The sequence below is a fragment of the Caloenas nicobarica genome, chromosome 24, assembly GCF_036013445.1.
Source record: "Caloenas nicobarica isolate bCalNic1 chromosome 24, bCalNic1.hap1, whole genome shotgun sequence".
In the NCBI taxonomy this organism is placed as follows: Eukaryota; Metazoa; Chordata; class Aves; order Columbiformes; family Columbidae; genus Caloenas; species Caloenas nicobarica.
This window is the reverse complement of record NC_088268.1, coordinates 2,169,464-2,194,408: the sequence shown is the minus strand read 5'-3', so window position 1 is coordinate 2,194,408 and position 24,945 is coordinate 2,169,464. Positions and strand designations below refer to the sequence as shown.

The 24,945-nt window shown below is 53.7% G+C and overlaps 2 protein-coding genes across 4 annotated transcripts in view; both read left to right on the top strand.

Annotated features, from left to right (window-relative positions):
* Nucleotides 1-17,199, top strand: part of SCN4A (sodium voltage-gated channel alpha subunit 4) — a 43,512-nt gene extending 26,313 nt beyond the window's left edge. For both annotated transcript variants that reach the window (XM_065651230.1, XM_065651231.1), the window contains exons 16-26: nt 2,220-2,648; nt 6,874-7,003; nt 7,287-7,441; nt 8,346-8,519; nt 9,067-9,189; nt 9,443-9,721; nt 10,941-10,994; nt 12,311-12,448; nt 12,697-12,801; nt 13,517-13,787; nt 14,219-17,199. In XM_065651230.1, the coding sequence (XP_065507302.1) occupies nt 2,220-2,648; nt 6,874-7,003; nt 7,287-7,441; nt 8,346-8,519; nt 9,067-9,189; nt 9,443-9,721; nt 10,941-10,994; nt 12,311-12,448; nt 12,697-12,801; nt 13,517-13,787; nt 14,219-15,411 (3,051 nt within the window). In that variant the 3' untranslated portion in view covers nt 15,412-17,199. The remainder of the gene's footprint in view (nt 1-2,219; nt 2,649-6,873; nt 7,004-7,286; nt 7,442-8,345; nt 8,520-9,066; nt 9,190-9,442; nt 9,722-10,940; nt 10,995-12,310; nt 12,449-12,696; nt 12,802-13,516; nt 13,788-14,218) is intronic.
* A 2,879-nt stretch (nt 17,200-20,078) lies between these two features.
* On the top strand, nt 20,079-24,945 carry CD79B (CD79b molecule). Of its 2 annotated transcripts, none has more exons than XM_065651321.1 (6): nt 20,079-20,145; nt 21,963-22,004; nt 22,798-23,109; nt 23,871-23,989; nt 24,365-24,406; nt 24,760-24,945. In XM_065651321.1, the coding sequence occupies exons 1-6, from the start codon at nt 20,079-20,081 to the stop codon at nt 24,856-24,858; spliced, it is 681 nt and encodes a 226-aa protein (XP_065507393.1). In that variant the 3' UTR covers nt 24,859-24,945. The 2 variants fall into 2 exon arrangements, with proteins under 2 accessions (XP_065507393.1, XP_065507391.1); XM_065651319.1 differs by having other exon boundaries at nt 21,963-22,025.

Genomic DNA, 24,945 nt, shown 5'->3' with positions numbered 1-24,945 from the left:
AGGAGCAGCTCCAGGACAGTCTGCAGAGAGCGCAGGAGCTCAGAGACAGGGACTCGCAGCTGGGGCTCCTTGGAGACCCTGCCCTAAAGGGAGTCTGGAAACTTATCCTCTTCTGGAGGCAGTTTTTGGAGAAGGACAGTCCATCCACCCTGCATGGAGATGATATGGGAGCCCAGAATCCCAGCACAATTGGGGTTTCGGGGCCCTCTGTAGATCCCCAGCCCAGCCCTGCTCACGCAGGGTCACCAGAGCAGATCACACAGGTCGGGCCAGGCGGGTTTGAATGTCTCAGAGAAGGAGACTCCACACCCGCTCTGGGCAGCCTGGGCCAGGCTCTGGCACCGCAAAGGGAAGAAGTTTCTCCTCATGTTCGGATGGAGCCTCCTGTGTTTCAGTCTGTGCCCGTCGCCCCTCACCCTGGCATTGGGCACCACTGAACAGAGTCTGCTCCATCCTCTGACACCCACCCTGAGATATTTACCACATCAATAAGCAGCGTGATTTTCAGCTGGTGGTATCGCAGGCTGCCCTCCCAGGATCACCCCCCAGCTTTCCATCGCACTCTGTGCTGCCGCACGGTGTTCATTTAAAGCTAATTAGAGAAATATGGCACAGGACAACCCACAGAGCCATCTCCGCCCTCGTCATCCTCTACGCCACGCTCTCCTGGCTGTGTCGCGGGTATTTCCGAGCCCTGGAACCTGTCCCGAGCAGCCCCCGGAGCATCCCGGCTGCAGGGGGGTGCGTTTCTCCCCGCTTCCCCTCGGCAGGAATAAGGTGACGGCCAGTCGTCCTTTACTGTTAGTGACACTTTGAGTATTTCCTTTGAGGTTATTAAGGGAAAAGGGAGGAAGTCAGTCAGGTGACAAGGTAACTCACTCCTCTCAAAAAAAAAAAAAAAGACCCAATAGCAACTTTAGCTGTAATTGGTACTTAACGTTAAGTATTAAACTGATGGGATAGTGGGGATTTATTTAAAGATGCGATTTAAGTCATATGGTATGAGCCATGTGAAAACAGCAGTGACCTTGAATAGCAGCTAATTCCCTTCTCAGATGTGCTGCTGGCACTAAAAGGCACAAACACCGACAGCTGAGGGCTTGGCCCATCGGCCGCTCTCCAGCAAGAGTGTCTCCGGGTGCTGCCGATGCTCCTGTACCCCGGGGAGAACCCGTCCTGCTCTGGGTTCTGGCGTGCAGCGAGCCCACCCGTGCCAGGAGAGGCTGTGGTGGGGTGCAGTCGTGTTTTGGGCATGGAGAAATAGGAGAGATCTAAGGGAAGAAGGAGAGAGCCCGTGCTTGGAGCCATGTAGAGCATCTGCATCCCATGAGCTGACTTGTGCTGAGATGAACGGTTTTAAATTAATGGTTTGAAACTAAAGGAGGGAGATGCAGACTGGACATGGGGAAGGAATTGTTGGCCCTGAGGGTGGTGAGAGCCTGGCCCAGGTTGGCCAGAGAGGTGGTGGCTGAACCATCCCTGGAGACATCCCAGGCCAGGCTGGACGGGGCTCTGAGCAACCTGAGCTGGTGCAGATGTCCCTGCTCATGGCAGGGGGGGCACTGGGGGAGCTGGGAAGGTCCTTCAACACAGACTATTCTATGAAACACTGCTCTCCACAGAGCAGAGTGTCTCTGGTAGAAAGGGATGTGGTTATGGATGTGGCTGAGGCTCCTACGTGGCTGCAGGGTTTGGAGACCCTCAGGACACCTGAGCTACCAGAGCCAGGCAAGAGTTGCAGCTGGGGGCACAATAAGCAGGAGGTTTATCCCTAGGAAGAGAAGGGATGGAGCTGAGTTGCATCCCTCTGAGTGGTGGGGAGAAGCACCACAGGCTTTGGGGAGTCACGTGTGGGGACAAGCCAGGCCAAGAGCTCCAAGAGAGCGAAGGGAAGGACATGTTGATGGACCCACAGGTGAGGTGATTTGAGAGGGGACAAAGCAGTGACTGGCATCATTTGTAAATGGATCAGCAGGACCCATTACTGGAGGTGACACTGAGGGTATCACAGCCTAGGGAGGAGTGAGGAGGACTATGTTCTCCAGGAGAAGGATTGGCATCCCTGCAGCCCCCAGAGCTGGGCGATGTGAGGAGGGAGTCCCATTACATGCTAAACATAAGGTCTTCTCCTCGGCCATGACTGGTCCCTGCCACTCCAGCCTACAGGGAAGATGTGGGTGCCAGATGTCACCGCTGGTATTTGCTTTTGTCCCCTCCAGGTGCTGAACCTCTTCTTAGCTTTGCTGCTGAGCTCCTTCAGCGCCGACAGCCTGGCAGCATCTGACGACGATGGAGAGATGAACAATTTGCAGATCGCTATCGGCAGGATCACTAGAGGGATCGACTTTGTGAAGACCTCTATCATCATGCTGCTCCGCAGGCTGTGGAAGGGGAAGAAGGTGGCACCAGAGGAAGAGCAAGAGCACAGTAAGAGAGAAAACTCTGTGCTGAACCACGTGGACACGGGCCAGGAGCCCAAGTCGGAGTATCTGGACAGAGTCACTGGCAAAGAGCATTATCTCATGGATGAACTGGACCACATGAATTTCATTAACAACCCCAACCTGACAGTGCAAGTGCCTATCGCCTCGGAGGAGTCCGACCTCTACGAGGAGACCAGCACCCAATCCGACACCGAAGATGCCAAGGTAAGAAAGGGAAATGGAAGGGTTTCAATCCCAAAAAGTGGGATTGACACATTCTTGCTGTGCTGCCCAAAGAACTATCACAGAATCACAGGGCGGTTGGTGTTGAAGGGACCTCTGTAGATCCCCAGCCCAGCGCTGCTCACGCAGGGTCACCAGAGCAGATCACACAGGTCGGGCCAGGCGGGTCTGAATGTCTCAGAGAAGGAGACTCCACACCCGCTCTGGGCAGCCTGGGCCAGGCTCTGGCACCGCAAAGGGAAGAAGTTCCTCCTCGTGTTCCAATGGAGCCTCCTGTGTTTCAGTGTGTGCCCGTTGCCCCTCACCCTGGCGTTGGGCACCACTGACCAGAGTCTGCTCCATCCTCTGACACCCACCCTGAGATATTGATCCCATTGATCAGATCCCTCTCAGCTTCTCTTCTCCAGCTCAACAGCCCCAGCTCTCTCAGCCTTTCCTCATAACGATTATGCTGGTTTGGGTTATTTCTAGCTTTTCCAGAATGTGAAGCATGGCCCAAACTTGGGGATTTTCAATGGGCATTCCCGAATGTAAGCTGGAGGTGTGTGTGTGGATCCAAGCAGGGGTCTGGCCTGGTTTGGGTCAGGCTCTGGGGATATTGCTGATGCCAGGGGGACCCACAGCACCACAGTCAAGGGTCAAAGCGCCCAGTGTGGGGTTAAAGATGTTCCAGAGGAATTTGATGCCAGGAAATCTGCTGATGGCGCTAACATTGGATCCACTGCTAATGCCTCAGAAAGCATTGCCGGGGAGGGCATGAAACCAGATGGAGGAGCTTAGCACGAGTGAACATGAAGCGATGCTTCTTGGATCCAAAGCTGAGGAGACAGCTGATGTCAGCACTGCCATGTTGAGGCATGGAGGGGACTGTCCCGGCTGTGGGACATCGATTGATCTTCCCAGAGCACCGAGGCATAGAATCAAGGAATATTTTGTGTTGAAGGGCCCTTCCCAGCTCCCCCAGTGCCCCCCCTGCCATGAGCAGGGACATCTGCACCAGCTCAGGTTGCTCAGAGCCCCGTCCAGCCTGGCCTGGGATGTCTCCAGGGATGGTTCAGCCACCACCTCTCTGGCCAACCTGGGCCGGGCTCTCACCACCCTCAGGGCCAACAATTCCTTCCTCATGTCCAGCCTGAATCTCCCTCCTTTAGTTTCAAACCATCACCCCTTGTCCTATCGCAACAGGCCCTGCTCAAAAGTCTGTCCCCATCTTTCTTACGGGCCCCTTTAAGTCCGGAAAGACCGCAATAAGGTCTTCCCAGAGCTTCTCTTCTCCAGCTGAACCCCCCAACTCTCTCAGCCTGTTAAGATGGCAGGGAAATGTGAGACAAGAAACTCAGAAAGACCCAAGTGGACATAAAAAGGAGACTGGTAGTCTGGTGGGAAATTACTTCTCACAATGGGATTGCACCAAGGTCCTGGGGAAATGCCGGGCAGTGGAGAGGAGCAACTGCATCAATCTGGAAAGTGTGTGAAAAATGACCAGCTCTGATGTGGAGGTTTATCATGATTATCAATGGCAAGTGTGTCTGCCCAGGAGCTTGAAATTGGATCTGGGGAACAATTTCTTCCCCAAAGGGCTGTGGGGCATTGGAACAGGCTGCCCAGGGCAGTGCTGGAGTCACCATCCCTGGAGGGGTTGGACAGACGGACATGAGGTTCTCAGGGACACGGGGCAGTGCCAGGGCTGGGGGAACGAACGGTTGGACTCGATCTTGAGGGTCTCTTCCAACTAAAGCTGTTCTATGATTCTAAGCTCTGTCCTAGCTGGTCCTGCTCAGAGCAGCATGCTGGGGCAGAAGCAACGATGCAGTTTGGTGCAAACACAACTGGTGCTGCATGCCCAGCTGTGATCGCACAAGGAGCCTGATGCAGGGCTGCAAAAGAAACTCAGACTCCTAAAATCCCAGAGCCACCCTCCTCCTCCTCCCCTGTCTGCAGTCTCCTTGTGGCTCCATGCAGTGACAGGGACCTGGCTTCACTTGGGGTGTGAGTGTAAGAAGAGGGGATAATCTTCATTTTTTTTTTTTTTTTTTCTTAGCTGGGAAAACAGGATGTTTTCAGCAGTTGGGGCTGCTGGGGGAAGATGGCAGGAGAGGTTGTGGCTGGCTGTAACCCATTGCAAATGCACTGCTTGCTGTCCTCACAATGGACAAACCTGCCTGGAGCACCTTGGTCAAGGGAAGGGGTGAGGGGGCTTGCTGTTGTCCTTCCCCTTTGTGGGAGGGCTGAGATTGGGCATTTTTCCCCAATGTTTTCCTACTACAAGTCCAGTTCCCTGCGTAAAACTCATATTTTGAGAGCCACCTCTGGCTGCTTGGCATGTGAAGGAGGCAAACAGCGTCTCTTAGCTGCCAAATAGCAGCTCACCCCATCCTCGCTGCTGGTTTTGGTAGCTAAATTCAGTTAAACGTCGACCAAGGTGCAAGGCAGGGGGGTGCATTAACAACCGTGCCCCAACAGGCAGGGTGGGCAACGGGCTGGCAGTCATGATGTGAAATGATAATTATAAATCCAGTGTTCATTAGTGGGGGCCCTGAGCTGGTCCTTGGGGCGAATCGCTGCTGCCTCGGTGCGCTTACATGCCCTCGATTAGCTCCAGATGGAGCCAAAGCCCGACACACCGCATCGCGCTGGGCACACGGGTGCTGGTGAGGGTTGCAAACCGGGGGGATTTTTCCTGATAGGCTGCTCGGAAAATGTTGGTAAATGCTCTTTCCCTTCCAGAGCAGCTCCTTTCTGAGGCAAAGACATTTTTCAGGGTGAAATGATGGCTGGAGTGTGGCTGTTCTCAAGTACTTCTCCATCTTATGGATGATTTATCTTCTGCACCGCAAAGCAGTGAAGAGGTGACAGGAACAGCAGCGTTGGTGTGTGGCTGTGCAGAGAGTTAGTGCCACAGCTCAGGGCTCTTCCTGGGGGTTTTTTGGCTCGGACACCTGTCCTGCCAGGCACGGTGATGTCTCTTGAGATGCTCTGGGCTATGGCGCATAGAATCATAGAATGGTTTGTGTTGTAGGGCCCTTCCCAGCTCCCCCAGTGCCACCCCTGCCATGAGCAGGGACATCTGCACCAGCTCAGGTTGCTCAGAGCCCCGTCCAGCCTGGCCTGGGATGTCTCCAGGGATGGTTCAGCCACCACCTCTCTGGCCAACCTGGGCCAGGCTCTCACCACCCTCAGGGCCAACAATTCCTTCCTCATGTCCAGCCTCAATCTCCCTTCTTTAGTTTCAAACCATCACCCCTTGTCCTGTTGCAACAGGCCCTACCAGCACAGTTATCTCCATCCCAATCCAACAGGACCTTCCCTGAGCACCAGCACAGAGTTCCTGGGTTACACAAACCTGCCGAGCACCTCTGCGGATCTTTCCCCCATCTCCGAGATGGCTGTGCTGGTTCGTCTCCACCTCACACCTTTGCGAGATTTGTCCTGGAGACAGATGGTTTCCGTGTGTCATTCCCCAGCTTGCCTGGCTCTGTGCCGAGGTCTCCTAATCCCCCAGCCCTGCAGAGGGTGGCCCTGGGGCTCCTGCAGAGTCACCAGCTGACAGCTCGTGCCACTGTGTCCTGCTCCTCAAGGCAATGTCACAGAAGCATTTTGGTTGGAAAAGACCCTCAAGATCATCAAGTCCAACTGTTCCCCCAGCCCTGGCACTGCCCCATGTCCCTGAGAACCTCATGTCCGTCTGTCCAACCCCTCCAGGGATGGTGACTCCAGCACTGCCCTGGGCAGCCTGTTCCAATGCCCCACAGCCCTTTGGGGAAGAAATTGTTCCCCAGATCCAACCTCAACCTCCCCTGGTGCAACTTGAGGCCGTTTCCTCTGCTCCTGGCGCTTGTTCCTGGGGAGCAGAGCCCGACCCCCCCTGGCTCCAAGCTCCTTTCAGGCAGGTCAGAGATCAGAAGGTCTCCCCTCAGCTCCTGTTCTCCAGCTGAACCCCCAGCTCCCTCAGCCGCTCCCATCGCACTTGTTCAGCCAATGATCCTCCAAGGTTTGCAGCTCTAGACAATTCGACAGCTTCGCTCTGGGCTGTGTTATCATAGGAAATGGACTCAGAGCAGTCTCCAAGAACCGGGGTCCCACCAACCAGCTCCCCAGTACTGCCTGGTCTCTTTGGGGGCACAAGGAGATGAAGCATGGCCAGGAGCAGCCTGGGAACATCCCTTCTGTGGGGCAGCTCGGCCTGAATCCTCCTCTCCCTTTGCAGAATCCCCTCTCCAGCGACAACGCGTCATCCATGTGCAGCACTGTGGATTACAAGCCCCCGCTGCCGGAGGAGGAGGAGGTGGCAGAAGAGGCAGAGGAGAGCAATGAGCCCGAGGAGTGCTTCACCGAAGGTGAGGGACCGAGCAGGGCAGGGGACCCTGGGGACAGGGGGACATGGGTGTGGAAGGGCCATTGCCAACCAATTCTTGCAGCATGACAACCCCAGACTTGCTTCTCTCAGCCCAAACTCCAGATCCTCCTGTACTACCAAGGAGATGGTCCCCATGGGGCTCCCCTCGTGCATGCCCAGCAGGATCCTGCTCCAACCTCCACCTTAGAGGCATTAAAATGACAATAAAACCATGAATAGGTGGTGGAAACATCCTAACCCCCAGTGCTTTGTCCCATCCTCAGCCTGTGTGAAGAGGTTTCCCTGCCTCTACGTGGACATCACCAGCGACAGAGGGAAGGTTTGGTGGAACATCCGGAAAACCTGCTTCCGTATCGTGGAGCACGACTGGTTTGAGACCTTCATCGTCTTCATGATCCTCCTCAGCAGTGGGGCGCTGGTAGGTCCCACTTTTCACCATGTCCTGTTTGCTCTGCAGCAGCTCTCCAGCTTGGTGAGAGCCCAGGAACGCGGGTGGGGACCAGGCAGCAGCACCGGAGGCTCTGGGCATTGCATGGTTGTCTCCTGTGCGAAATGACACAGCTGTGGGCAGATGTTTGATTTAAAACCCCATTTGGTTCAGGTCTACCCAATGTGCAGCCTTGCAAGGGGGTTTAAACATCTGCCCCTTGTCCTCCAAGAGCCCTGCGCTGGTAAAGTCAGCGCTGTGGAGACCTCCCCGTCCTCCATCATGGGCTGCGGTCCATGGGCTCGAGGTGATGCAACCTCATGCAGCCTCTCCTGCTCTTAATCATAGACTCATGGAATGGTTTGTGTTGAACGGACCTTCCCAGGTCCCCCAGTGCCCCCCCTGCCATGAGCAGGGACATCTGCACCAGCTCAGGTTGCTCAGAGCCCTGTCCAGCCTGGCCTGGGATGTCTCCAGGGATGGTTCAGCCACCACCTCTCTGGCCAACCTGGGCCAGGCTCTCACCACCCTCAGGGCCAACAATTCCTTCCTCATGTCCAGCCTCAATCTCCCTCCTTTAGTTTCAAACCATCACCCCTTGTCCTATCACAACAGGCCCTGCTCAAAAGTCTGTTCCCATCTTTCTAGTTTGCTGTTGTGAGGCTTTGCTTTGGGTCAATCACCACTCTACGCAGCCAAGAACTTGCAAACCAGGGTTAGACCCCGTGTTGATCAGGTACATCAGTAAATGCCACCCGCGGCTGGGCTCTTGGATTTTCAAGGTGACCCAAGCCCTAGTACAGCAGGGACAAGGCAGGGGTGGATGTGGCTGCATTGAGCTGTGCAGCAGGTCTAATGGAAGAATGACTGTCACGTAGCTCCACGCCTCTTCCAGGCTTTTGAGGACATCTACATTGAACAACGCAAGGTGATACGCACCATCTTGGAGTACGCTGACAAAGTCTTCTCCTACGTCTTTGTCATTGAGATGTTGCTCAAGTGGGTGGCCTATGGCTTCAAGGTGTACTTCACCAACGCGTGGTGCTGGCTGGATTTCCTCATCGTCGATGTAAGTGTTGGCTGATGAGAAGTTTGGGAGTATTAGAGGGTTGTAGCAGAGTGTGGCAAAAGAATCCATGTTGTATTTTAAAAGTCAATGGAGTGGCTGTGGAATGAGGGCTTAGACCATTGCTTAAAATAACGGTTCTCCACAGGAAGGGCCGATTCTTTCCCTGGTTGCAGAAACCACTTCAAACCCTTTCTGTCTTATGCTCAAGCCAAGAACAAGCCCACGCTGTTCTCCCAGACCCCAGTAGAGAAGTGAAGAGCAATAGGGTCTCCCAAATGCTCTGTGACGCAACATACCATCCCACCTGTGCAGTATTTCTGCGTCCCCTGTCACCTCCATCCTCATACACAAGAGACAGGGACATTCTCCAGGTCACTGGTCACCAGGGACCCAAGGGCTCAATGCCAGTCCCTGTGTGCCAAGACAAGACAATAACCACCAGCCCAAGGAAGTGCTGGAGAAAGAGGGACGAGCAGGAGCTGCAGGGACGTGGTTCAGTTGTGTTTCCGTCTGAGATGCCACTAATCCCTTGGGCTGCTCCTTCCAGGTTTCCATCATCAGCCTGACAGCGAACTGGTTGGGATACTCCGAGCTGGGAGCCATCAAGTCCCTGCGGACGCTGAGGGCTCTGAGACCACTGCGTGCCCTCTCCAGATTTGAAGGCATGAGGGTAGGTGCCTCCCCTGGGTGCTACTACTGGTTGTGACATGACCTTGCAACGTGGCACCGTTCAGCTGTCACCTCCATTGGGGACCCATCCCAACCGGTTTTCAGGGGTGTCCAGACTGGTGGGATGGATGCTAAGGTACCTTTGGTCCAGTTTGAACCCACTTGGTGCTGCTGGGGCACAGGGACATGAAGGTCACATCATCGCCAGCCTGGTTCCCTACCCAGGTCCTCCAAGGTCTTGTCTCCCCTTGCAGGTGGTGGTGAACGCCTTGCTGGGCGCCATCCCTTCCATCATGAACGTCCTGCTGGTCTGCCTCATCTTCTGGCTGATATTCAGCATCATGGGGGTGAACCTCTTTGCGGGGAAGTACTACCGATGTGTCAACACCACCACGGGCGAGCTCTTCGACATCACCGTGGTCAACAACAAGAGCGACTGCATGGCCCTCCTCCACACCAACGAGGTCAGATGGGTCAACGTCAAGGTCAACTTCGACAACGTGGGCTTGGGATACCTCTCCTTGCTGCAGGTGGTATGTACTAAAGCGGCTGCTGTCCCTCCAAGATGTGGATTGCTGCGGAAGAGCAGCGTGATTAGCATCAGGGCTGATGTGAGACGCTGCCCTGGTGCCCAGATGGGGCCTCTTGGCTGCTTCTTGGCTCCAAAATGGGTGTTTAAGACAAAAAACTAACAAACAAAACCACAAACAAAACAAAACAAAAACAAAAACAAACAAAAAACCTGTGGACCTAAAAGGAAAGGGACAGGGTAGGGTAGAAGATGGGAGGGGAAGGTGATCAGGCTTGGTTGAGTGCTATGGATGAGTGTAGGCAGCACCAAACCCGGAGCTGCAAGAAATCCTCTGCAAAGCAGGGGATGCAGGAGCGAGGAGGGGACGCGCTCTCTTTTCCCCTCACCCACTTGAAAAGTCGGGTCTGCTCTCGTCACAGCCTGCAAGAATTTTGCACGGGGATGATGACGATTGGAAAAAGTTTTGTGTCTGCCTCAGGGCGGTGGGCGAACACGGTCGAGCTGCCGCTGCACCCACCACAGCTGAGCCGGGCGAGCAGAAGGGGAACTGCTCACCGCAATTTTCACAAGAATATACGTGTGGGCTCCACTATTGGGTGGGCTGGGTTCCTCCCATCAGATCCACAGGAACCGGCAGTGGCAGAATCAGAGCACATAACCTAAATCGATTAACCAGTTTGAAATTCAGCTTCCTCTTCACATTTGTTGTTCCATCAGGTCCAGGAAACAAGATGTTCAGGCTTTTTGTTTAACAAATCAGCAGCAAAAGCCTGTAAAAGATGTGGTGTACCCACACACATGCCACCAGGATGGGGATCTGGCCATAGAGGAGTCAGAGCTGTGGAGGTGGCACAGGTTGGGAAGAGCCGGCCCCGGCACAGCTCTGCCGTGGGGAAAAAGCACTTTATTTTCCCAGGAGAAAAGAGTTGGTTGCCTCTTTTCCCAGCCTGGTTTGCAGCAGTGTTTTGGGCAGTCGCTGGCAATCTCAGCCCCAGAACGGAGCTTGTGCGTGCACGTGCAAATCTTGGTATCTCTGCATCAGGGCAGAGATTCTTGTGGATTCAGCACGTGGTCCTTCTCCTGCCATTCCCACAGAGAAGCTGTAACTCTGGGCTGAGCAGGTGTCCTCAGAGCTAAAACCACAAGCGCGCACCCATCGCCCTCCTTTCCTCGTCCCAAACACCTCCCACCGAATCTGTTCTTCTCCACTGTCCCCACAGGCGACCTTCAAGGGCTGGATGGACATCATGTACGCTGCCGTGGACTCGCGCGAGGTGAGGGGACAAGCAGGGATGTCCCACAAGCAGAATGGTTTGTGTTGAAGGGCCCTCCCCAGCTCCCCCAGTGCCCCCCTGCCACGAGCAGGGACATCTGCACCAGCTCAGGTTGCTCAGAGCCCCGTCCAGCCTGGCCTGGGATGTCTCCAGGGATGGTTCAGCCACCACCTCTCTGGCCAACCTGGGCCAGGCTCTCACCACCCCCAGGGCCAACAATTCCTGCCCCATGTCCAGCCTGAACCTCCCTCCTTTAGTTTAAAAACATTGCCCCTTGTGTGGTTGTCATAGAATAATTTTGGTTGGAAAAGACCCTCAAGATCATCAAGTCCAACTGTTAACCCAACACTGGCACTAAACCATGTCCCTGAGAACCTCATCTAGGTGTCTTTTAAACACCTGGCCTGGCTTGCCCTGAGCAATAAAACTGTTATCCAAACAGAGCAGTCAGCATTTAACCTTTGGGTTAAAGGGGTTATTAAAAATATTAATATTTTTGAAGGGCTTTCTGCAGAGACTGTTCCTACTGTGATCCATCCCAAAAAGTGTCCCTGCACCATCCCATGTGTGTAGACACCACGATGAGTCCCGGAGCAGGAGGGATGTCCTGCCTTCCTCTGACCAAGCAAGCTTGCCCGAGCCCCGCTGGGGGGTCAGTCCCCCACGCCCACGGGCCTGAATGTTTTGTTTTCATTGCCTTTTTTAGCATTGAAACAGCTGCTTTTCTCAGCCCAGCTGCAGCTGCGCACCTTCCAAGCCCTTTTGAAAATGGCTTGGGCTCCTGCCTCCCCAAAAGCCTGGGGCAGAGCTGTTTTGGGAGAAAATCCACCATCTTCTGCCAAGAGTTTTCCTCGACGTGGGGAAAGCCAGTTGTGACACCTTGGGCTGTCTCCAGTCAAATAGAGAACAGAATTAATTGGTGCCTCTTGATGAGCTGCCAGGCTCTGCCACCCCCATGCTCTGGTGTGGCACAAATTAAAACTCCTTTCACTTCTGGCTATATTTCAGCCTTTGGAAAGCTGATTTTGGGGAAGAAACACAAGTTTGCTCATAGAAATCGCCGCACCTGGGCATCCTTTCCTATTCCCCTGCCCGTGCTGTGGGATTGGGGGTCAGCACATCCTTGTCCCCCAGCCAGTATCATGTGGATGTCCCATCCCGTGGCTGCTCCCACTGAACCCACACAACATCTGCCAAAGGTTTTGGAGCAGCCACCCCATGGCTTTGCCTGGACACACTGACCCCTTGTGTGGGGGGGTTTGGGGACACACTTTCCAGAGAGGTTTAGTCTCAGGTTTCCCATCTCTCCCGATCAGATTGAAGAGCAACCACAGTACGAGATCAACATCTACATGTACATCTACTTTGTCATCTTCATCATCTTTGGTGCCTTCTTCACCCTGAACCTCTTCATCGGCGTCATCATCGACAACTTTAACCAGCAGAAGAAAAAGATAAGTATTTTTTTGGCTCCTGCAGCCGCTGCTGCATCCTGGGACACTGGTCCAGGATGGAGGGGAAAAAGGGCAGAAAAGGGCAAGCAGGGAGGAAGCAGGTTTCACCAAACCTGGCGGGAGCTTGGCTGGAGATGCTTGGTGGGAAGGAGCATGGTCAGAGGTGCTTGGTGGGAAGGAACACAGTCAGAGACGTTTGGTAGGAAGAGGTGAGTTCCCAAGACTAACAGAGCTGATTCTCTTTATACTTTGGAGGCAAAGACATCTTCATGACGGAAGAGCAGAAGAAATACTACAACGCCATGAAGAAGCTCGGCTCCAAGAAACCCCAGAAGCCCATCCCGAGGCCATCGGTATGTTGGGTTCATCACCTTGGAGTACAGCATGGGGGAGCACTTAAAGCCACCAACTGTCCCAAAGTGAACGAGACGGCTCCATGGAAGAGCACTTACCAGGGCAAGGAGCCAAATTCTGGCTCCCCATTGCTGCTTTCCAGACAGGACCTTGATAAGAGCTGGGGCTTCAGAAGAGGTTCCCATCAGGCCACCTCCTTTGGATCTGCTCTTCATCCGTGGGTCTGCTGGAAAGGGCAAGTTGGGGATCCCTTTTTCAGGGATTAGGGTTTTCTCCTGTCACAGCTCCTCTCACAGAGGGAGTTACTCAGGGAAAGCTCAGTTTTCAACACTCCTAGAGAGGACATCACCTATACATGTGCAGTTGTTGCAGGTTTGGTTTTGGTAGTTCAGCCCAAGTGACGCCTTTTCCCATGTGTTTATTTTTGCCCTGATGCATTAGCTGTGGATGTGATTAGAAACCAACTGTCCCCTGTGCCCACACCTCCTGGCCATGGTGTCACCAGGAGGGTTTCATCCCGCAAGGTGCTGGGTATTCTTCTCCCATAGCTTTTGTGGCCATGAGACGTGTAGTGGCCACAAACCTGCGGTCTCCTGCACTCTTTTAAATACGACTCCTCCTTCTTTTTCTGTTGTGTTTGTTTTGTGTGTGTCTGTCCTGTGTTTCCACCTCACCTCTGGTTCTCCATCATCACCCATGTGGCCCTTACGGCAGAACAAGTTTCAAGGGATGGTGTTCGACTTTGTTACCAAGCAGGTGTTTGACATAACCATCATGATCCTGATTTGCCTTAACATGGTGACCATGATGGTGGAAACGGATGATCAGAGTGAACTCAAAACATCTATTCTCTACAAGATCAACCTAGTCTTCATTGTCATCTTCACTGGAGAGTGTGTGCTCAAAATGTTCGCCTTGCGCTACTACTACTTCACTATTGGCTGGAACATCTTTGACTTTGTGGTGGTCATCCTCTCCATCTTAGGTGAGTCCTGCTGGTTCCACTGGTTCCTCAGGGGTCCCATGGGATAACAAAGGGTGGAAATGGTTTGGCCACCCTCTTACACCCACCCCTTGAGCAGGGCCAAGCCAATAGGATGAGACAGACATGAGGCCACCGGGCAGGGTGAGGGGCTGGGATTCTGTCCCACTCCTTAGTGTTGGGTTCCCCTTGTCTCTGTGTTGCGCAGCTGCACTGCTGACACAGAGCAGCTGGTATTTAACCGTTGGGTCTGTGCTCAGAGATGTTTTGGAACACGTTCCCTTTGCCACCAGCAGAGCAGAGTGCTGTGTGCCATTGGAGGTGGCCTCATCTGCCTCTGTCGCCTCAACCCAAGCAGATGGAGTAGCTCCACCTCACCTCCCTACATTGGCTGTAGAGCATGGCCAACTCACCTCTTTTTCATCCCTTCACAGGTATCGTCCTCTCAGACATCATAGAGAAGTACTTTGTATCACCCACCCTCTTCAGGGTCATCAGGCTGGCAAGGATTGGCCGTGTCCTCCGGCTGATCCGGGGGGCAAAAGGCATCCGGACCCTCCTGTTTGCTCTGATGATGTCCCTGCCTGCCCTGTTCAACATCGGTCTCCTGCTTTTCCTCGTCATGTTCATCTACTCCATCTTTGGCATGTCCAACTTCGCCTATGTAAAGAAAGAGTCGGGGATCGATGACATCTTCAACTTTGAAACTTTTGGGAACAGCATCATCTGCCTCTTCCAGATCACAACGTCAGCTGGATGGGATGGCCTCCTCAACCCAATCCTGAACAGTGGTCCCCCCGACTGTGACCCTGAGCTGGAAAACCCTGGCAGTTCTATAAAAGGGGACTGTGGCAATCCGTCCATCGGCATCTTCTTCTTCTGCAGCTACATCATCATCTCCTTTCTCATCGTGGTGAACATGTACATTGCCATCATTCTGGAGAACTTCAACGTGGCCACAGAGGAGAGCAGCGAACCTCTTTGTGAAGATGATTTTGAAATGTTTTATGAGACCTGGGAGAAGTTTGACCCAGACGCCACCCAGTTTATCGCATACAGCACCTTGTCTGACTTTGTAGACACCTTACAGGAGCCACTCAAAATTCCCAAGCCAAACAAGATCAAGCTCATCACCATGGATCTACCAATGGTTGCTGGGGACAAAATCCACTGTCTGGATATCCTCTTTGCCCTGACTAAGGAGGTCCTGGGAGACTCAGGAGAGATGGACGCCTTGAAGGCCACCATGGAGGAGAAGTTCATGGCCGCGAACCCCTCCAAGGTTTCCTACGAACCCATCACCACCACTCTGAAGAGGAAACATGAGGAGGTCTGTGCCACAAAAATCCAGAGAGCTTTCCGGAGGTACCTCCTGAGACGCTCGGTGAAGCAGGCGTCCTACATGTACCGGCACAGCAAGGACGAGGACGCCCTGAAGGAGGACGCGCCCGAGAAGGAAGGTCTGATCGCCACCAAAATGCAGGAGATTTATGGGAACAGTGGGACAGACGTGGGGACAGCCCCTGCCTTTGGTCTTGCACCCGTTGCTGGCTCAGAGACTCGCAATGCTCCTGGTGAAGCAAAAACACAGGATAAGGAACGTGTTGTGAAGGAGTCGCTGGTATAACACAACAAAAAGATTCCATCTCTTGCCCAGCCTGAAAAGACTTTATTTATATCTCCTTTTCTAGAGCTCTTCCATACACAGATCAGTAGATCTTAGATATTGAGCTAATTTCAGATAATTCAAGTAGACACCTTAACTTTCAAAGCAGGATCTCTCACTGATCTTGGGTTTTACAGCTCGCTGCACTTGCAAAGAGTTCAATATTTTTTTTCTTACGAGAATTAAATGTGAAATCTAACTGTTGTTGGCGAAGGAGAAACATTTTAGTTTTGAAATGATCTCATCATGGTGACAGTGTTTTTCAGACATTAACAAATGAGAACGGCTGTCCTTTTACTTAAAGTAATTATTTATTAATGTTATTTCACAATTAAGAGATTTTCCTGTATATTATTCTTCCAGAGTGCAGCCAAGTAGCCAGTGGAAGATGAGCCAAGTGAAATAGTATTAAGAATAATTACAGAAAAGACAAGGTTTTGTGAACAAAAATCTCCAATGTCTTAAAGTAGCACCTTTCTTTTGAATATTTGAATAAGCTTTATGAATTATTTTTTTGTTATATACAAAGAAAGTGCAATTATGTCTTAAATATTGGTTTGCATAGCCAAAACAAAGCATCTGCAGATATGTTCTCAGGGTTAAATATCAGGTTTCAAAGGTCTTTGAATATGCATTGGAATCATAAATCATTCAGATCTCTACGGTACGAATGTAAAGGGTATTTATATTTATATTCAAGCTTCTTCTCTGTTTTCCCGTTTCATCCAGATTTTGTGGCAGGAAAGCAATGGACAAAGGTAGGATTTGGAAAGCCTCCTCCAAAAATCCCCAGTCCCTGTAACAAAACCACTTTTAGGGGTTTTTTTCAAGCCCCATAGCAAGTGGAAATGTCCCGCTGAGGACTGTTGGTTAATTAATTAATGAGGTGCATCCCTGGGGACTGGAGTGTTTGAACAGTCTGTGCAATTTGCTGCTTCAATGGGGTCCCTTAAATACCATTGCCCCCCAGCACTGAGGGGTTTTAATGCCATAAGTGACCTCACTGGGGTGTAAATCCCAAAATTTGGGGGCCGAGCATCCTTCCTGTGGCCGAGCTCTGGGGATGAGCTGGTGCCACATGCTGGGTCTCTGCAGAGCCTGGTGGGGCCAGGCAGGTCCTCACCACCAAACCCCCCACCACAGGAGGGCTTTCCCGGAGGAACAAGATTTTAATCCTCTTTACACAGGTGGGCAAAGGGAAATTAAATTTTTTAAAATGTGCAAAAGGCCCTGAGTTCATCTCCGGGTTGCTTTCTGCCTTCAAAAGGAGGGGAAAAAATAACCTCTTGAGATCAAACCAAACATGAACCAAAAGGTCTTCCAGTTAAAACAAGGGCTGCTTCTTGAAGCCAAAGGTCTGTCTTTTTTTATTATTATTATAATTATTATTTTTTTTTCCTTGGGCTGATTTTGGTGCTGAGCCGTTACGGATGCGGTGCTGAGCTGGTTTGCACCCACATGTTGCCGGGCGGGCGGCAGAGTCGGGGTTGCTCTGCTCGTCCCGTAGCCTCGTGCTTTCATTTCCAAGCTGCTTCGGGCGACATTCAGGACCCTGAGCTGCTTTAGAAGCCATTTGCGTGGGAAGCATCCGTGGCACAGCGGTTTCCAGCCCAGATTGTGGTTCACAATCGATGCTGCTTGTACGTACGTGTCGCTGGTGATGGGAAAAAGATGTCAAAGAGCGGGATTTCTGTGAGCTAAAGCCATTTTTCTTTGTACATTTCTTAAAATAAACAACTGTAAATGGTCTATTATTACGATACCGAATGCCTTGGGGTATGTTGGAGGGAGAAATGTTTTCCCCAAACATGGGAGGCGTAAATGCCCCATCCCATTGCTCCAGGGGTTGCCCCTGTGTGTGGCCTTGGTTGGACCTGCCATCCTCAGCAGGACTTGGTGGTCTCATCCTGCACAAGAGACCCCCTGGGCTGGTTCCCCCTGGTACCTACAACCCAGACAAGACCCCAGAGCTTCTGGTCTGCTCATGGACAAGTCTCTTGGAGCCTTTAGTGCCTCAGAGCAATGAGTCCCAACTACAGGAGCAATAGGAGATGCTGCTGCAGGGTCAGCCAAGGAGACAGGTGGGTTTGGGGGAGATGCAGACCCCCAAACTGCCCCATGCCAGGCTCTGAGGGTCATAGAATAGTTTGTGTTGGAGGGCCCTTCCCAGCTCCCCCAGTGCCCCCCCTGCCATGAGCAGGGACATCTGCACCAGCTCAGGTTGCTCAGAGCCCCGTCCAGCCTGGCCTGGGATGTCTCCAGGGATGGTTCAGCCACCGCCTCTCTGGCCAACCTGGGCCAGGCTCTCACCACCCTCAGGGACAACAATTCCTTCCTCATGTCCAGCCTGAACCTCCCTCCTTTAGTTTCAAACCATCACCCCTTGTCCTGTCGCAACAGGCCCTGCTCAAAAGTCTGTCCCAATATTTCTTATCAGCCCCTTTTAAGCCCAGAAAGGCCGCACTAAGGTCTCCCTGGAGCTTCTCTTCTCCAGCTGAACAGCCCAACTCTCTCGGCCTGTCCTCCCAGCAGAGCTGGTCCAGCCTCGGGTCATTTCTGGGGCTCCTCTGGCCCCTCTGCAGCAGCTCCATGTCAAACCAGCCCCACCAGCCGCCCGGGAGCAGCTCAGCATCACCGGGACAAGTCAGCAGTGAGCAAAGGAGGTTTCTGTGTCAACATGTGGCTGGAAGAGGAGTCACCTCTGGGACCTGCTGATGTCCCCAAGGACCAGGGCATGGCCTCGCTGATGTGTTTTCACTGGCTGGAACAGCTTGTCCCAGTGCTGGCGTAATTCAAGTTGAGCATCGTGGTTCCCACGCAGGTGAGGGGTGGGAGGGAGGAGGGGGCAAGAGCCACCGTCCGTGTCCTCCTGCAGCAGAGGAAAGGACAGCGGAGAAACTCAAGCCCTGATGAATAGGGATGGGCTGGAGAAGGGCACAGCTGTGCTGCTCTGCCCGGTGGGCACGGCGTGGCTCAGGGGACAGGGATGCTCCCCATGAGACCATCAGCTCTCATTACATCCCTTATCACTTGGAACTACAGGTACCTTCAAGGAGAGACCGAGCCCCTCGGGACCAGGTCTATGCCTGTTTGAAGACGCCAAGGTGCCTGCAGGCAGCACAGTGGGGTGATTTGGCCAATGTCTCTGCAAAACCTCGTTAGTTTGTGCCCTGCTCCCGGGTTTGCCCTACAGGCCTTTCCCAGGAACCTCCAGCACCCTGTCTGGCTCGTCACAGCTCCTGTCTCCAAACCCAGGGCTTGCTAAAAATCCCTGCATTGCCCACCAAGCACATGGGCATCCCCCATCACTTCCACCTTGCCGGGGTGTCACGGCTAGGCTGGGCTTTTCCAGCAAGACCAGGGTGACGGCAGCAGGGACTTGGCAGCTCCAGTGTACAGCACAACCTGCTTCCTCCAGCAGGAGAAGACAACTCTCTTGTCATCTCTTTTTCCCTGCTGAGGTGAGTGTTTCTCTGGAAACCTTTATTTCTCCTCTTTCTCGCTTCATATCCCCTCAGGCAAGGCTTAGGCCAGTTCCCAGCAGCTGCCGGATGCTCAGAACTGTCAAGAAAACCACCAAACCTGCAGAAGGTGAGGGTTTGGGAAGGCCCTGGGGCAGAGAAACCCAGGCTCTGGGAACCACCACAGCAGGCAAAAGTACCCAAAAGTGTTTTTCACGTGGAGTTACAGTTCAGTGCTTGCCCGCGTCCAGTAAAACATGGCATGGAGGGAAACCGAATTATTGCATCAGAGCAGAGGAGGACAGATCTTGCATTAGGGTGCCACGTTGTGCTTTGGCTGTGTCCAAAGGACTCATGGAGAAGGGTCTTTGTCATGGCAAACGGGGTGTGGAGTGGGCATGGCTGGCACCCAGGGAGGGGACACCTTGTTTTGGCCACCTCTCTCTTCTAGAGGCTGGTGGCCACACCCCACTCCCTGGGGACATCCCTTGTGCTCAGCACAGGTTTTGCATCGCTGAGCACTTTGCAGATGGACTCATAGAATCACAGAATTGTTTTGGTTGGAAAAGACCCTCAAGATCACCGAGTCCAACTGTTCCCCCAGCCCTGGCACTACCCCATGTCCTGAGAACCTCATGTCCGTCTGTCCAACCCTCCAGGGATGGTGACTCCAGCACTGCCCTGGGCAGCCTGTTCCAATGCCCCACAGCCCTTGGGGGAAGAAATTGTTCCCCAGATCCAACCTCAACCTCCCCTGGCGCAACTTGAGGCCGTTTCCTCTCGTCCCACCGCTTGTTACGTGGGAGAAGAGACCAACACCCTCCACAATACAACCTCCTTTCAGACAGTTTCATCTCCCGTTCTGATGCGGGCCCACACCGGCCATGGCCAGCTCCACCAAACAAGGCCACCATGATGAGCAGAGCCCGGGGACACGCGGCTGGACGGTGCCCAGGGCGCGGGCACCATCCGCCCCAGCGTCTGTGACACATTCAAAACCAGCCCCGAGGGGAAAGTCCCCACGGAGGAGGATTTACATGAGCAGGAAAGGGGCCGCCTCGCGTAGCGGCAGCTTTGCCATTTTTAGGTACGGAGGCTGAGCTGGTCAGAGCTGCCGCTGTGTTTTTGAGCAGAAGCTGGACCTTTCCCTGCCGTTTGCGATGAAAAATGGCTGATTTCTGCAGGAGGCTCTGGTTTCTCCAGGCGAACCTCTGGCTGATGGCTCTGGTCACAGGTAGGTATGAAACACGGGTTTTGCATTTCAGAGCAAGGAAACGTCCACCCAGCTGATGCACCTTGAGTGGTCTAAGGGACTTCACCCAGCTCTGGCTTCAAATTATTTAGTTTTAATTTCTTCTTTTGCAATCACTTTTCTCAGTCCTGCTTCATGCAGTGAAGCAGCCCTGGGTGCAACAGAGTCAGGGAGGACCCACCGGGGCCTGGGGCTTGGTGTCTGCCTCAGGTTTTGGGTTGGTTTTGGGTTTTTCTTCCCGTTGGGGTGCAGAGATGGGACACCACCATCTCACCCCCCAGCACGGAAGATTTCTGCACCCCCGGTGCTGAGTGGGTGCAGACTGGTTGCAAGTGGCAAGAAAGAAGAGTTGGGTTTGGTTTTGTTTTGTTTTGGGTTTTTTACCATTTATTGCTCTCAGATGCCTGAGGACAGGGCGAGCACATTGCTGAGGCCACGTCCCTTTGCTCTATAGGGTTTCAGTGCCAAGGAGTGAGAGAAATGGGTGGAAAAAGGCTTTGGGGGTGATTTTGGGGGATCTGTGTGAACATCCCTGTGCTGTTCCCTTTTGCACCCCTGCGAAGAAGCAGCTGAACCCAGGACTCAACTCCCACCCCCTTCCAACCCCTCTTGCTTGGTGCAGGGACCCCCCCAAAAACCTGCAGCAGATCCCACCCTCATCTGGGGACAATTGTGCCCTCAGGAGAAAGGGCATTTAAAGAGTTTCTCTTGGGTGGCCACCTGAGTTCAGCGTGGATTTGAGGTCGCAGGGTTTCGTCCCGGCTCTCGTGGTGGCCACCATGGAGATATTTATCAACATCAATAAGATCCCTCTCAGCTTCTCTTCTCCAGGCTGAACAGATCTTCTCTCAGTGTCTCCTCATCACAAAGATGCTCCAGACCCCTCAGCATCTTTGTGTCCCTCCCTGGACTCTCTCCAGTAATTCCTTGTCCTTCTTACACTGGGGAGCCCAGCACTGGACCCGGTTCTGCAGACGTGGCCTCCCCAGGGCAGAGCAGAGGGGGAGGATTCACCTCCCTGCCCTGCTGCCCACACTCTTCCTCACACACCCCAGGTCCCGTTGACCTTCTTGGCCAAACGGACACATCACCGGCTCAAAATTGAACCTTCTTTCTCCTGGGGGGTGAGTTTTGCAGCTGCTGGGAGGTGGTGCAGCCCCCGCCCCCGTGCCAGCTTCCCCGCAGTGGGGTTTGGTGAACATTCGCTGGGCACTGAAGCGATGAGGTAAACAGGGCTGGGGCTTCCTGCCCAGCTGCGGCAAGAGGAACCGAGGCACCCGAGCACCCATGGGTGCCGGGGGGTCCCCGCCTCACCCCGCTTCCTGCACTGCGTGGCAGGGCCCGTGGCTCCATCCAGCCCTCGTCCCGGGGGGCTGCATGGTCTGAGAGCCCCCCAGGACATCACGGGGCTCCGAGCCCAGGGAAACCCCATCAGGGAAAGTGTTTCTGTCTGATTCAGCAATTTGAGAGTGTCAATAAAGAGGTGTGAATCTGTATGGAGCCTTTCTGAAAGGTCAGAGCCTCGGAGGAGGTTTGTAGCAAAGGCAGGTTTCGCTGGGACGTCAACCAGAAAGCAGCTTCGACGAAATTCAGGAGATGGGGTGGAAATAGAAGGGTTTACACCCAAAACTCCGCTGCTCTTCGTCCTCTGAGTGGGGCTCAGGTTGATGCCCCTGAGTGCTCCATCCCCCATGGAATGGGCACAAAGGACCCATGGCATGTGCCATCCCATGTGGGACGCGGACTTGTCCTACATGAGCTCTTGGTTGCTCTCTCATGGACCTTCTCCTGTCTTGCAGGTGGGATCTCAGCCAACGAGACCATCGCTGGGAACAGCACAGGTAACAGCTCAGACCCACTGGGCTCCGTCCCTACGTGTGTCCCCAGGGTCCCTCCCATCCCCGCTGGCTGCGCCATGAAGGTGCCATCTCCAGAGCAGGAGATATCCCACCACCCACCGCCCTTCCCCATCACAGAGGCCATTCCCAGGCTGTGACCTGCTCCCCGGCATTTCCCCAGCCCTATGCTTTGCTCTCCCCCTGCAAAGCTGGACCTGTTTTGTCTTTCCTAAGGTGGTTTTTTCTTCTGCGTTTGCAGAGCATGTTGCATGAGGGGGATGTGGCTTGAGACCAGGGTCTGGGCTCAGGCACACGGTGCTTGTGACATTCCCACACACGGGGTATTAAGCATGAACTCTGCAAGCCAAAACATGGGCAAAATACAGCAAAATGCAAAAAATGTGGCAGTGTGAGAGACGCCAGCTGGGACGATGGGTCTGTGCTAGTGAAGACTTCATGGTGTGTGTCCGTTCAGGGTGTAATTTTGGAGCTGGGACTAATGAGACGTACACAGAGAGGGGTGGGAGCAGCAAAACATTATCCCAGTGAAGCCATTCCCACAGAAAACTGGAATTTCCATTAAAAGCATGTTTTCCCCAAAAGTCTCTGATTTCTACCTCCAGAGGATGATGATTCACAAAAACAAAGCTGAACACTCAAAAAGCAGTATAATCCATGAAAATAAAAAGCTCTTGACTTGGGAGATGCTGGAGGAGGTCTCGTGGGAGCAGCTATTTTTCTGACACTCCCCGGGCACCAGATCCTTGCTGCCGTGACCGCCCTTGTCCCCTGGCAGGTGGCGAGTGTCCCATGGTCCATCAGCATCTACGCTATGTGGCGGCCAAGAAGAACATGCCCGTCCACTTCATCTGCTACACCCAGGAGCCCCAGAGCATGCAGTGGTACAAAACGGCAGAGGACAGCAACGAAATCCTCGAGCTGGACCACAACACCTCCCGCTACCACGTCGAGAGGAAACCCAGCTTCATCAACTTAACCATCTTCAGGATCAACTACGAGGACAACGGCATCTACGTGTGCGACAGCAAGAACCTCACGGTGGAGAAGAGGCAGCCGCACTCGTGCGGGACGGAGCTGAGAGTCATGGGTGAGTGGGAGCTCTGTGCACCCCAGGAGATGCTCGTTCTCTTTCTCTCACCCTTTCCCCCTTCATATGAAGCCCACATCATGCTCCTGTGCACCCACCTCTCCCCATGCTGGTGGGACCCCTTTGGATACAGCTGTAGATACTGCGTGGCACCACAGAGGTTCCTTGGCTTGTTGTCAGGATAACCCCCCTGGTTTGCCCTGGCACATCCATCCTGTAGAAACACATCCCAGGGGCTGCGTCCCCTTAATAAATCAGATTTGTCCAGATCCTGGCTAGTGGTGGATCCTGCCCAAGGTGTCTCGTCCCAGAGCTGGTCCCTGATGCCAGGGGGTAGTTTGTGATGCTCTAGTCTCTTCCAAGGGAGAGGGCATGTCACCCATGTCATAGAATCATAGAATCATTTTGGTTGGAAAAGACCCTCAAGATCATCAAGCCCAAGTGTTAACCCACCCCTGGCACTGCCCCGTGTCCCTGAGAACCTCATCTCTGGTCTGTCCAGCCCCTCCAGGGATGGTGACTCCAGAACTGCCCTGGGCAGCCTGTTCCAATGCCCCACAGCCCTTTGGGGAAGAAATTGTTCCCCAGATCCAACCTCAACCTCCCCTGGCGCAACTTGAAGCCGTTCCCTCTCGTCCTCTCACGTCCCCCCATCTGCTCTGCTGGCACACGAGCCTGTGGCCATGCCGAGCTCGTCCCCGTTCCCCGGGAGCCTGGCACAGAGATGGGACTTGGCGCTCTCCCTGTGCTGCTGTTCCCAGGTCACGGCAACATCCAGCAGATCCAGAACAGGAACACCCTGAAAGACGCCATCATCATCATCCAGTCCATCCTCCTGGTCATCTTCATCAGCGTCCCCGTGCTCATCTTCCTAGATAAAGTAAGTGATAGTGTCTCCAGCAGTAGGGACGTCTCCAGGGGCAGGACACTGCCAGGGATGACTACAGGCAGGCACTGGGTTTGGAGCTGTTGCCTGGGAGCGTGGCTTGTGAAACTGGGAAATTAACATCTAAACTGGGGTGTGTGGGATGCCTGGGTTTGCGTGGGGGAGTGGTGGGACATGGCCTGCAGAGACATGGCTGGGGACAGGGGGTCATAGAATCATTTTAGTTGGAAAAGACCCTCAAGATCATCCAGTCCAACCGTTAACCCAACCCTGGCACTGACCCATGTCCCTGAGAACCTCATCTATGCATGGGATGGAAGATGCCAGTTGGTTTTGGTGACACCCAACCTGTGACTTTCCTCTCCATAGGGTGAAGGCAAGGAAAGGCCAGAGGAGGACCACACCTATGAGGTACTGCTGCATTAATTATAGAAATAGCTCTGTAATATCAAACTGACCCTTGAAACAATAGGTTGTGGCCTTGCTGGGTGTCTGCTCAGCACCAGCCCTTGCAGGGCACATCGGGGCATCTTCCTCCCAATTTCGTCTTGCACGTCAGCCCTGAAGAGCTGCTCATAAAACCGAGCCGAGCTCTGAGCACATCCAGCCACCCGTCTCCATCTTCTCTCCTCTCACAAACTGCCCCAGTCTCTGGGGAACAGCCTGGAGATGGGTCCCCACCTGGGGACACCAAGGGGAGATGCGCTGTGGCCAAAACCATGGTGTCCCCCTGCCACGTCTCAACATCCTTCTTCTTGGCGCAGGGCCTGGCGGTGGAGCAGATGGCCACCTACGAGGACATCACTCCTTTCCGGGACGTGAAGGCCAAGTGGACAGTCGGGGAGCACCCAGGCGAGGAGTGAGGGGGTCCTGTGCCCACCGCCCTCCCTGCCAGCACCCTGACCTGGACCACAGCTCTGATGGACACCTGGATCCTGGGCTGCAAACCA